This window comes from Haliotis cracherodii, unplaced genomic scaffold (genome assembly GCF_022045235.1).
Source record: "Haliotis cracherodii isolate W230 unplaced genomic scaffold, xgHalCrac1.p SCAF_3, whole genome shotgun sequence".
In the NCBI taxonomy this organism is placed as follows: Eukaryota; Metazoa; Mollusca; class Gastropoda; order Lepetellida; family Haliotidae; genus Haliotis; species Haliotis cracherodii.
The window spans coordinates 47,404,034-47,418,334 of NW_027266286.1; the positions used below are offsets into that span (position 1 = coordinate 47,404,034).

At 43.2% G+C, this 14,301-nt stretch overlaps 1 protein-coding gene across 1 annotated transcript in view; it reads left to right on the forward strand.

Moving 5' to 3' along the window:
• Nucleotides 1–14,301, forward strand: part of LOC139474324 (uncharacterized) — a 104,313-nt gene that overhangs the window by 14,250 nt on the left and 75,762 nt on the right. Inside the window, exons 7-10 of the mRNA XM_071257294.1 lie at nucleotides 407–534; nucleotides 1,797–1,977; nucleotides 3,415–3,495; nucleotides 4,893–5,009. Coding sequence (XP_071113395.1) covers nucleotides 407–534; nucleotides 1,797–1,977; nucleotides 3,415–3,495; nucleotides 4,893–5,009 — 507 coding nt within the window. The remainder of the gene's footprint in view (nucleotides 1–406; nucleotides 535–1,796; nucleotides 1,978–3,414; nucleotides 3,496–4,892; nucleotides 5,010–14,301) is intronic.

Here is a 14,301-nt window from a genome sequence, read left to right on the forward strand (position 1 = left end):
CTATCACAGGTCACACATAACACACATGTTACTGTCACAGGTAACACCTAACACACGTCACTGTCACAGGTAACACCAAACACACATGTCACTATCACAGGTAACACCTAACACACATGTTACTGTCACAGGTCACACGTAACACAACTGTCACTATCACAGGTCACACATAAGACACCTGTAACAGTCACAGGTAACACATAATGCACCGTATTTCACTTGATATATGTGATATGATAAACTTAGAAGCTAAGGTCAAGTGAAAGATATTATTGATAACAAATTTCAGGTCATCAATAGTTATTTTGACACATTTTGAACACAATAACGCTGTACTGACAAACAGACAATCAACAATGCTGCACTTCTTTAGGCTTGGTTCTTCTATTCTTGAATGTGTCTGCAGGTCTTAAGAGAGGGCGAGGTCGCCCCCGCCGCTACCCCCCACCGGGACAGTCGTCCACTCCTAACAGCATCCCAGCAGTCATCATCCCCACGGCCAACGGCCAGACTCTCATGATGGCCCCCATACAGGTGCGTCTGATGTACTCGACTCACATTGCCAGATGGGCGGGGTCACCTACCCCTGAAAGAAACAAAATACCCTCCTTTATTGAGCAATATTTATGTCACTAGACATTTGACCATTGCGATTTCATGTCAGTCTGAAGCTCTGCGGCCATGTATTTTTATCAAGATAAGGTATCCTAATAGATTCGAATGAGATGTTGAAACAGCTTGTTAAAAAAATAGGGGTCTAGCACACTTTACTTCTGGAACTTTGAAACAGTAATAAACACCTTTCAAATTGGATTTCAATGTGATGCTGTGATGAAATCTCTGATTTAAGCTGCTAATCTAAACTAAAGTAGTAAAATTTCTTTCTCTCAAGAGTGCTTAACTGATACAAGTTCATATACAGAGGCTGATTTGTTCTGAAAATGATGCAAGAAAACCAGTGCCCAGGCTTGTAAAGGCAAAGCATTTTGCACTGACTTCTGATGTATTATTACCTGACATTACAGATTGCAGCTCAGACATTTTAGGATAACTGTGTTCATTCAGCCATGGTTACAAGGTCCTGTTGCCAGGGTAACGGGAATTCTTCAACATGTAGTTGTCAATGTCTAGCTGCCAGGGTAACGGGAGTACTTCAACATGTAGTTGTCAATGTCTTGTTGCCAGGGTAATGGGAGTACTTCAACATGTAGTTGTCAATGTCCCGTTGCCAGGGTTACGGGAGTACTTCAACATGTAGTTGTCAATGTCTTGTTGCCAGGGTAACGGAAGTACTTCAACATGTAGTTGTCAATGTCTTGTTGCCAGGGTTACGGGAGTACTTCAACATGTAGTTGTCAATGTCTAGTTGCCAGGGTAACGGGAGTACTTCAACATGTAGTTGTCAATGTCTTGTTGCCAGGGTTACGGGAGTACTTCAACATGTAGTTGTCAATGTCTAGTTGCCAGGGTAATGGAAGTACTTCAACATGTAGTTGTCAATGTCTTGTTGCCAGGGTTACGGGAGTACTTCAACATGTAGTTGTCAATGTCTTGTTGCCAGGGTAACGGAATTACTTCAACATGTAGTTGTCAATGTCTTGTTGCCAGGGTAACGGAAGTACTTCAACATTAAGTTGTCAATGTCTTGTTGCCAGGGTAACGGAAGTACTTCAACATTAAGTTGTCAATGTCTAGTTGCCAGGGTAACGGAAGTACTTCAACATATAGTTGTCAATGTCTAGTTGCCAGGGTAACGGGAGTACTTCAGCATGTAGTTGTCAATGTCTTGTTGCCAGGGTATTGGGAGTCTCCAAGCTCTCCAGAATCAAGCCAAGACTCTCCAGAAGATTGAACCAAAGCCTGCAGAGTCAACAGAGGCAGCACTGGCCATCAGCGACGGCACTCTCATCACCCCAACTCCAGCCAAACTGAGCTCCAATGTCACACCCATAGCACTCGACTCCTCCAACAACTCAAGTGAGTTCATCACCAGCTTCCTTCTGTCAATACTGATATGAAGATTTCGGGTTAGAATAGGTCTTCAGCGAAGCATGCTTGTCGTAACAGACAACCCGTGGGATCGGGTGGTCAGGCTCGCTGACTTGGTTGATGCATGTCATTGTATCCCAATTGCATAGATCGAGAGTCATGATGTCAATCACTGGATTGTCTGGTCCAGACTCAGTTATTTACAGACCGCCATCTTATAACTGGAATATTGCTGAGTGTGGCATTAAACAAACAGACAAAAACGTTATGATTTAGACACAAAAGACACAGTATGTATTTGAAGTAATACTATCACATGGGGTAGCCTAGTGGTTAAAGCGTTCACTCGTCATGCCGAAGACCCGGGTTCGATTCCTGACATGGGTACAATATGTGAAGCCTATTTCTGGTGTTTCCCCGCCGTGATATTGCTGGAATATTGCTAAAAGCGACATAAAACCATACTCACTCACACTCCGCACCTGTGAAGATCCAGAGTAGAATAGATCTTCAGCAACCCATGCTTTCCATAAAAGGCGACTATGATTGTTGTCAGAGGCGACTAACAGGATTGGGTGGTCAGACTCGCTGATTTGGTTGATGCATGTCATGGTATCCCAATTGCGCGGATTGATGGACATGATGTCAATCACTGGATTATCTGGTCCAGACTCGATTATTTACAGACCCCTGTCATATGGACTGGAATATTGCTGAGAGCAGCATTAACAAACAAACACGAATGCCCCTGACGTATTCACATATATACAAAATTAGGACCAGTTACAGGTTGATTAGAAATAGCTGGGTTAGAAAATTAGCAATCCTCTATTCGTTATCCTAGTTTAATATTATCAATAATTAATTGTTGCAGTGTCACTTTTGATGCCGTCAGCATCAACATTGTCACAGTCTGATGTGATCAGACGTCCTAAATGTCCTAAAAATAGAGGGATGTAAGAGTTGATAGAAGCATGGTCATGTCCTAATGCCTTGTCAGGCCTACCGATGAAAACAGACAGACTGTAACCATGGTAACAAAAAACACAATACACAAGGAATCAGCAACAGAAAACTAATTAAAAAAAACCCCAGCATCATTAATCTGAGAGCATGCCGAAAACTTGGAAACGGCAGCACTAAAACACACAGACCTTGTTGACAAACAACGCAACATTCCAAACCAGTTACGAGGATCAACAAAGAGCGAGTAAATTTACATATTACAGCACAATATAGAATATTCTTGATAATTATTATTATAATTAGTGCTGTAATATGTAAATGTATTCGCTGTTTGTTGATCCTCGTGACATCCTCTTGTTCTGCACATGCCTAGTTTGGAAGTTTGCATGTGACTGTGGTAACATCACTGCCGTAACGAGTGTACTCCAGGGGTGTAATAAAGAGCCTTGTTGTTGACAGTCCTTGACAGCAGCAATATCCTCATCAACCCACTGCATGATGATGGCGGGGACTCCGACAACGAGGACATTGACACAATAGGTGAGTCACAGCAACAGCATGCTGCTACCATTTACTTGTAGGATTGAGCGTGAGTGTTGTTTTGTGTCAAGGTCAGCATTAGACCAACTATAACTGCTGTTCTGTAAATAAACAAGTCAGGGTGAGGTAGACATGGGCCGTGTTTGACAGTGTAATCGTCGAGCTAAGACTGTCATACGTCTGTAGTATAGTATAGGCATTACAATCGTTGTAGGGCTATGATCAATTTGTGCTAGGGCTGGGACGAGTCCAAATTTACTACCCGGGTACCCACCACCCTATTACCAGATCCGACCCAGGTACCCGTTGTAGATATTTAGAGATAGGTACAAACTGTCCGATTTGGAAACGTTTGACTGTAGCCCTGGCAAAATGTATTTAGATACATGTGTAAAACAATTTGGTCATGCATACACGGACACTGAAGTTACTGCATGGAGTTTTTTATCTTCATTCAAACATATAGAAGTCAGAAGGAATGGGTGCATTGTCAGAAAGGAATGGGAACATAAGTGACTTGTAGTGTGACCATAGAGTTTTAGATAATTTTTGTCAATAAACAATATATCATGTGACTAACCACGGGTCCGGGTAGTCCTGAGGGTACCTGGGTCCTGCTCAGGACCCACCGGACCCGAGTTCCTGAGTTACCTGTCCCAGCCCTACTTTGTACTTCAAGCCCTGTGGTTTATAGCATGAGCACCGATCCATGCCGTCATGGAGGATGACTCACAATCACCAAGGTCACATTTTTTTCGTCTGTTCTTATGGGATACTAGGGACCAAAAGTCTTGCTGAAATTACCTTGAGGTTCTCTTTAGCTTGTAGCTGTGGTACTGGTGTACAGATGTCTGTGTCCAGTGTCTGCGAAAGATGATGCAGGACTATTCAGCTGAAAATGCTGTTTATGTTGCACAGATCAACTGAATTCAAATGAACTATATATGTCAAATGACCCATCTTCATTCCTTTTTATGCCATCTTATTTAAATGTAACAAGATTAATGTGAGCTGTAATGGCTGTGCAAAATGTCATGTGTAAGAGTTGTCCCCCCTTGACCATTTCTTGTCTTCCCAGTGAGTCTTGTTTCCATGAATAAGTGCAAATATTATGCTGCTCTGTACTTTTAATGTGTTCCAGTTAATAGTTACTACATGTATGTCAGTATGTTTTTCGTTTATACATTTTAATATTTGAACAGTTATAAGCTGAGTTCGCTTCTTGTTCATGCAGAAGATGCTGACTTGCAGTGAAGCCCTGCACTACTTACATTGGATTAAGTTGGAATAATCGGTGTTTCCTGAGCTAGTACTATGGTTCCTAGTGTCTCCTCGTGTGATATGAGTGTTGCTATGATAGGTTTAAGTCCATGCTGACTTGCTGCCCTGTGTTGTAGAGAAGCCAGTGTCGGTGGACGAGGAGGGGAATGATGGAGGCGGCCAGGCCACCATCATCCAGATCCCCGAGAATGTTCTCAGCATGTTTGTGCAGAAGAAGGACCCCATCAAGATTGGTGAGTACAAGCATATCCCTGCTGCTACAGGCACTGCAGAGTTGCATCCCTTTGGTGTGCCTGAATCCTATGATTTTGGGTTCGAACCCAGATTCACCCTAATTATCCTTCCAGGTATGCATGTTAGATATATGCTGTGGTTTCCATCCAGAGATATGCCCCTACCAGAATACTGTTTTACTGACAAAAATGATTTACCCTCCTGAGAAGTACGGGTAACATTGTCATATTTCTCTGAAACCTGGACCAACATTTTCCTTGACCAGCTCAGCATTCAAGTCTGTTGAAAGATCAGATGTACATGCACTTATACACTGATAACACATGTACTTTAACAGGATTGGAGAAGTAGGAATAAAAGTACCGTATCACATACCAACTTTCATGACAGCATTTGGAACAGTGGAATGAATGTGAGGGCTGTTTGATAAAAGATGGCAATGGTCCCTGCAGAATAATCATGCTGACAATTGAGAATCTCAAAGTTCATCAGCGTCTATGACAGATGGGCTGGAAATATGAATAATACAAATAACATTCAAGTTGAAATAACATTTTCCATGGCAAATAAATTCAATCACCACTGTGTGAATAACACTTATTGTTGAATATCAGCTACAAGTTGTCATACTAAAGGACAAGATGAGTGAAGCACCCTGAAAATGACTTATCTCTGCTTTTAATACTTCTGACAAACAATGATTTCTTCTGTGAGCAATGCACCTTCCTCTATGGCCGGGGGCACGGGTGGCCCAGTCGGTGCCGTGATTCGCTGTGCAGAGTTGCGCCCCTTGGGCACACCAGGGTTTGATTCCCCACATGGGTACAATGTGTGAAGCCCATTTCTGGTGTCCCCCGCTGTGATATTGCTGGAATATTGCTAAAAGCGAAGTAAACCACACCCACTCACTCACTGGAAGCCACTACTGCTATATTCTAGTACCAAAGCAATAACATAACTTCACAAGGAGCCAAATTAGCAATGAAATAAAACAACATTAATCCTATTGTAGACCATTTGACTGAATGAAGCAACATCACAAACTTGACACAATTTGAAAGCATGTTACTTTATGGGGTTCTGAAGACCAAAACCCAGTAGAAACAAGGGTCTTGACATGAGGTAGCCACCAGGCAATACATGTATGTTGATATTTCAGGGGTGCCAAGTGCAGAATTTGGTTGCTATGGTGACCTCAATAAGTGCCAAATATGGTTCTGTTGAGGATTGAAACAGTGGTAGCGATGTTCCGATGAACGATTATCACTGAAGCTACAGTGCATTGTTCATATATGACAGTTGAATGTGGAAGAATGTTGATAGCTGATTACATTCCTGGGTTCTTTGGGGTTAGAATTTGAATCAGAGTACCCCAAATAACTTTTACTTTGAACATATGGATATGACAAGGATACTTGATTTTCATGCTTAATTTCTACGTCTGGATTATGATTGGTCAGTTGTAACTATGCAATTATGATTGGTTAGTTGTAGCTATAAGCTTATGATCAACGATTGGTCAGTTGTAACTATGCGATTATGATTGGTCAGTTGTAGCTATAAGCTTATGATCAATGATTGGTCAGCTGTAACTATGCGATTATGATTGGTCGGTTGGAGCTATAAGCTTATGATCAAGGATTGGTCAGTTGTACGCTATGCGATTATGATTGGTCAGTTATACGCTGTAAGCATATGATCAACGATTGGTCAGTTGTAACTATGCAATTATGATTGGTCCGTTGGAGCTATAAACTTATGATCAACAATTGGTCAGTTGTAAATATAAACTTATGATCAACGATTGGTCAGTTGTAGCTATAAACTTATGATCAACAATTGGTCAGTTGTAACTATGCGATTATGATCAATGATTGATGAAATCCTATTCCCAGCACAAGGAATGAAGTAGGTGTGATTAGATAATCATGTGCCAGTAGGAGGTTATTCCAAGATATATTTCCAAACATCCTTACTGCTGCTATCATCATTAGGGCTTTTTTCATCAAATGAAAAAAGACGGAAAAGAAAATCAATTTAAAAAAAGTGTTTTGAACTCTTTTTCACAAAACACAGAGCTGAAACTTGATGTGAATAATGATCATATGTGGTTCTGTGTTTGTTTGATACGTCATGATCAACATTCAACATTCAACATTCAACGTAAGCAGGTGCAGACAGTGCTGCAAGCAGGGCTTTCTTGGCTCTTCTCTAAACAGCTGAACACTCTGCTGAAACCTCTCAGTGCTGTTAGTCATCAGTGATATTCTAGGACACCAGAAGGGAACAGACAGATATTTTCAGCAATAGGAAACAACTGCAACCTAAATAGTTAACTCTTCATCAGCAGGCATGATAGTTTTACGAAAGGAAGCTATTTCATAACATCAGTATATGGAGAGTGTGAGTGTAATAATTTCTTTATTACTCATTATTTCTAATTTTTGGGGGCTCCAGTTTAGAAAAATGCACTGATCACGTATGCTGACTTAGAAAACAACACATGTCCAATGATGTCTACAATCTTCAGCTGTGTTGTGTTTGGTGTGATGTCATTCCGATCTTACATCACAGTAAGATTCGAATTACGTCAACAATGCTGTCCGTAGGAAGTAAACAATTCACTGGTGCGCAGGAAATGATATTTGCATGAATCCACATACTATTGTTATGAACTCTGTTATTTCTAATAAAATCGTAATAAAATCCGATGTTACAGCATCCATTCTAACAGCATAAATAAACTTGTTTGTTTAGTGTATAGTTGGCCATTAGCCATCAAAGGAAATGGAGAGAAAAATACGTAATTTTGTGTAATGATAAGTAGACCGTTAGTTAATTTGTCTGAGTTTTTGTAATGATAATATATGCACTTACTGTGATAATTATAGGTGGACATTTTTTCATAAGTTGTAGATTTATTTTCAGAAAGATCCATTAATATAGGGCATATGTTACTTGCTTCTTCCAGGATAGTGTTTGTTCCTCCACTGCAAAGTTCAATTAATTGAAGAATGCACTTTTCGATGGAGTTGAAGGGGCAGTGAGGTAGCCTAGTGGTTAAGGTGTCTGAGTCCCTTTGAGTACACATGAAGCCGATTTGTGGCGTCCCCTGCCATGATTTTGCTGGAGTATTGCCATAGGCATCGAAAACTGGACAGAAGTCGGGTAGCCTAGTGGTTAAGGCATTCACTCGACACGCCAAAGACCCGGGTTTGATTTCTGACATGGGTACAAGGTATTAAGCCCGTTTGTGTTGTCCCCCACCATGATATAGCTGGAACATTGCTTAAAGCCGCTTAAAATCATACTTAAGGTGGGTGGGGGGAGCTTCACTCTGTTGAAAAAAAAATATGAAATTGCCTGCCACAAAAATTAGATTGTGTTGCAAGGTGTTTTTCTAAAAACAAAAAATAAGGATCATAGGTTAGAATAAAAAAAATATCTGGTTTTGTAGCTGAAGCTGAAAAAATATGTAATCTCAATGCAAAATCCTCGCCCCCTCTGAAAATATCAAATGGTCGGGCCCTAATTACTAGTAGCTGTGGGCAGTTAATGGATGGGAATTAAAAATCAGGCATGTATTTCTTTGGGTTGTTTTGCAGGGTCCCAGCAGTGTGGCATGACAGTGTGTCTCCCTGTCACAGGAGTAGACCCACAGTAGGTTCTTGAAACATTTATTTTAAAAACTCTAGAATAATCAGTTCTCCAAACAAGTTAATGAATCTAATTTTCGGATAATGTTTTCGTTTTTGATGTAATCAAATATCAAACTGCGAGTTCATGTCACCCCTGGCCTATTTTCACCATACTGAAAATTTGCTTTGACAAAAATCAAAACCAGATTGGCCTGGATCCTTCAAAGTGTGTTTTAAATGGGTTTAAGTAAGTGATTGGTCGGTTGAGTAAGGTTTGTGTTATCACTGGCCTGTGTAATGTACGTCCCAGGAGTGCTCCATGGAGGGAAAGGTTTGGCCACATGGTGTGGAGTGGGAGTGATGAAGCGGGATTATTGATGGAACACTGAGATGGGAGGAACGCTGCTTGGAACAGTTGTTCATTTATGTCATGGCTTGTCACCATGCACTGATGCAGGTCATCGAAGTTTACTGCAAACCAATGATCCTTTATTAGTGAGGAGAATCAGATATACCAGAGACCATATGCCGATATATGGTCTCTGGATATACGAACCCATCTTGATATTGGCCCAGCTATTAGACATGCAGTTAGACCATTGGTCAATTCCTTGATGCCATTTTGGTTGCAATATGAATGGAAATCTGTTAGTGAAGGGAGGGTGTTTATTGTGGTGTGTACATTTGACTTATGATGTGTTGCTGTCACAGAAACGGTCCTGGTTATTCTGATGCTGCACAACTTATCTCTCTCATACTTGGGTCGGTCTGGTAGCCCATGGGTACAATGTGTGAAGCTCATTTCTGGTGCATCCCGCCGTGATATTACTGTAATATTGCTAAAAGTGGCGTAAAACCATACTCACTCACTCACTCTCATATTGATTCTTGTTATGCTCTGTCTCTATTAGGGCTGGGATGGGTAACCCGAGTACTCGGGTCGGGTGGTTTGTGAGTAGGACCCGGGTACCCACATGACTGCCTGGACCCGTGGTTAGTCACGTAATATATTGTTTAATGGCAAAAATTATAACTTCCATGGTTCACATTTCTTTCTGACTTTATATGTTTGAATAAAAATAAAACTTCATTCAACTTCAGTGTATACAGACCAGATCATTTTTTGAGAGTATCTATATACAATTTGCCAGGGCTATGGTCAAACTATTCCCAATCGGACATTTGTACCTATCACTTGAGACGTACAGTGGATACCCAGGTAGGGTCAGGAATAGGGGGGTGGGTACCCGGGTAGTACATTTGGGCTCTAGTTCTCGACTCTGTATATAGTGTTTTGTTATAAGGCTTGTCAGCTAATAACAGGAAATCATATTGAATTTGTTTTTGTAAATTATGTAGATGATGACATGGGTTTCAATAATATCAGGTAGATGTGGAATTGATGAAGCACAGACAAATTCTCTTGTAACTTGAGTGAGTGAGTGAGTATGGTTTTACGACACTTTTAGCAATATTCCAGCAATATCACGGCGGCGGACACCAGAAATGGGCTTCACACATTGTACCCATGTCGGGATTCGAACCCGACTCTTCGGCGTGACGAGCGAACGCTTTAACCACTGGGCTACCCGGCTGCCCCTTGTAACTTGAGGCTACAATTGCATGAAGATTATGACCACTTTATTTTGTCAATGACTGACTTCTCAAATATGTGAAATTGAGATGACGGATGTCCTTTCCTTTTCAATTTATGAACATTTTCCTTATCTCTTCCTTATTTTGACTTTACACTTAATGCCGATGCACATGGGTTTCAAAGTCTCATCTGTTTGATACGATGCCGTGGTAGCATCAGGTATTCCAAGCTGTCACTCCACTCGAATCCATATCCTGAACTGCTCTGGTTGCCACTGGTTTGAAGGGCCAACAGCAGCAAGTGTCTCCCAGTACAATGAAGTCCATGCTGCAAGCAGGCAGAGCCGCCCCGTGAATCAGCTCTGAATGAAGTGGACCGGTGATCAGTGTTCCTCTGACATTCAATCTCAAGCCAGAAGGTGTAGGCCACACCAACTGCAGCTTCAGCCCCTGCTGCTAGTAAGATGGTTGTCACTTAATACCCTCTGATGGCAGCCAGCAGGAAGGGATTGCTTCTGCTTCTGCAGAACCGTACTTTTCCTAATAGAAAGAGAGTCATGAATATTCCACCTGTATCACGGCAGCCTGTATTTCATCATGTCATTGCCAGGCAAACTGGTGATTGATAGCATGAGCAGTCATCCATGTTGTTTGGGTACACAAAAAATCTTGTCACTATTTTGTTCCACTCGTCCTTGTTTTTGTTGTCACTTATGACAAACATTGGGTCCTGGAGATCTGTTCTTGACTACAATCCAAACATGGACACAGGCATAGGGTACTAGAATCATGTTCTGCCTCCAAGTCCCCACACAGAGACGAGCATATCGGCTGCTGGAGACATGTCCTGCCCTAGAATCCCCACATGGAGACAAGCTTTATGAGTACTAGGGACTGATTCCCCACATGGAGACAAGCTTGATGAGTACTAGGGACTGATTCCCCACCTGGAGACAAGCTTGATGAGTACTAGGGACTGATTCCCCACATGGAAGGAGACAAGCTTGATGAGTACTAGGGACTGATTCCCCACCTGGAGGGAGACAAGCTTGATGAGTACTAGGGACTGATTCCCACCTGGAGGGAGACAAGCTTGATGAGTACTAGGGACTGATTCCCCACATGGAGACAAGCTTGATGAGTACTAGGGACTGATTCCCCACATGGAGGGAGACAAGCTTGATGAGTACTAGGGACTGATTCCCCACATGGAGGGAGACAAGCTTGATGAGTACTAGGGACTGATTCCCCACATGGAAGGAGACAAGCTTGATGAGTACTAGGGACTGATTCCCCACCTGGAGGGAGACAAGCTTGATGAGTACTAGGGACTGATTCCCACCTGGAGGGAGACAAGCTTGATGAGTACTAGGGACTGATTCCCCACATGGAGACAAGCTTGATGAGTACTAGGGACTGATTCCCCACATGGAGGGAGACAAGCTTGATGAGTACTAGGGACTGATTCCCCACATGGAGGGAGACAAGCTTGATGAGTACTAGGGACTGATTCACCACCTGGAGGGAGACAAGCTTGATGAGTACTAGGGACTGATTCCCACCTGGAGGGAGACAAGCTTGATGAGTACAAGGGACTGATTCCCCACCTGGAGGGAGACAAGCTTGATGAGTACTGGGGACTGATTCCCACCTGGAGGGAGACAAGCTTGATGAGTACTAGGGACTGATTCCCCACCTGGAGGGAGACAAGCTTGATGAGTACTAGGGACTGATTCCCCCCCTGGAGGGAGACAAGCTTGATGAGTACTAGGGACTGATTCCCCACCTGGAGGGAGACAAGCTTGATGAGTACTGGGGACTGATTCCCCACATGGAGGAAGACAAGCTTGATGAGTACTAGGGACTGATTCCCCACATGGAGGGAGACAAGCTTGATGAGTACTGGGGACTGATTCCCCACCTAGAGGGAGACAAGCTTGATGAGTACTGGGGACTGATTCCCCACATGGAGGGAGACAAGCTTGATGAGTACTAGGGACTGATTCCCACCTGGAGACAAGCTTGATGAGTACTGGGGACTGATTCCCCACCTGGAGGGAGACAAGCTTGATGAGTACTGGGGACTGATTCCCCACATGGAGGGAGACAAGCTTGATGAGTACTGGGGACTGATTCCCACCTGGAGGGAGACAAGCTTGATGAGTACTAGGGACTGATTCCCCACATGGAGACAAGCTTGATGAGTACTAGGGACTGATTCCCCACATGGAGGGAGACAAGCTTGATGAGTACTAGGGACTGATTTCCCACATGGAGGGAGACAAGCTTGATGAGTACTAGGGACTGATTCCCCACCTAGAGGGAGACAAGCTTGATGAGTACTAGGGACTGATTCCCCACATGGAGGGAGACAAGCTTGATGAGTACTAGGGACTGATTCCCCACATGGAGGGAGACAAGCTTGATGAGTACTGGGGACTGATTCCCCACATGGAGGGAGACAAGCTTGATGAGTACTAGGGACTGATTCCCACCTGGAGACAAGCTTGATGAGTACAAGGGACTGATTCCCCACCTGGAGGGAGACAAGCTTGATGAGTACTAGGGACTGATTCCCCACCTGGAGGGAGACAAGCTTGATGAGTACTAGGGACTGATTCCCCACCTGGAGGGAGACAAGCTTGATGAGTACTAGGGACTGATTCCCCACCTGGAGGGAGACAAGCTTGATGAGTACTAGGGACTGATTCCCCACCTAGAGGGAGACAAGCTTGATGAGTACTAGGGACTGATTCCCCACATGGAGGGAGACAAGCTTGATGAGTACTAGGGACTGATTCCCCACATGGAGGGAGACAAGCTTGATGAGTACTAGGGACTGATTCCCACCTGGAGGGAGACAAGCTTGATGAGTACTGGGGACTGATTCCCCACATGGAGACAAGCTTGATGAGTACTAGGGACTGATTCCCCACATGGAGGTTGACAAGCTTGATGAGTACTAGGGACTGATTCCCCACATGGAGGGAGACAAGCTTGATGAGTACTATGGACTGATTCCCCACCTGAAGACAAGCTTGATGAGTACTAGGGACTGATTCCCACCTGGAGACAAGCTTGATGAGTACTAGGGACTGATTCCCACCTGGAGACAAGCTTGATGAGTACTGGGGACTGATCCCCACCTAGAGGGAGACAAGCTTGATGAGTACTAGGGACTGATTCCCCACCTGGAGGGAGACAAGCTTGATGAGTACTAGGGACTGATTCCCCACCTGGAGACAAGCTTGATGAGTACTAGGGACTGATTCCCCACATGGACGGAGACAAGCTTGATGAGTACTGGGGACTGATTCCCCACCTGGAGGGAGACACGCTTGATGAGTACTAGGGACTGATTCCCCACCTGGAGGGAGACAAGCTTGATGAGTACTAGGGACTGATTCCCCACACAGCCAAGGGAATCCTAACAGAAGCAGCAGTGGCCATAATCTTGCATGTTGATGTTCCTTATCAGTTAGTAGGCGGTGGGGTAGCCAACTGGTATGGGTGTTGGCTCATGACACATATTACAAAGGTTTGATTCCCCACACTAGAACTGTGTTAAGCCAATTCTTGTGAGTCCCTACTGTGATTGGGCTTGAATATTCGCAAAGAGTCTTGCATTCAGCACATTTTGTATATCACACAGCAGTGTATAGGTCATCAGCAACCATACTTGCTGTAAAAGGTGACTATGCTTGTCATAAGAGGCTAACGGGATAGGGTAGTCAGGCTCACTTCCCAATTACGAGATTGATGCTCATGATGTCAATCACTGGATTGTCTGGTCCAGATTTGATTATTTACAGACTGCCTTCATATAACTGGAATACTGCTGAGTGCGGCGTAAAACAACACAAACTGAAGCATTGTCAAGCATGAATAAAAAGGGGCCCTTCTCATAACTCTTCCTATAAGAGTTAAAATATAGGGGGCCCCTAGATTCAAGTACTATAGAGGAATACATTTTGATCACTGCATCAGCCTGTCAGAATGGTATTTTTCGTCTGATGTTACAAAGATTATGATTAAAAATACATTTCAAATTTTTGCT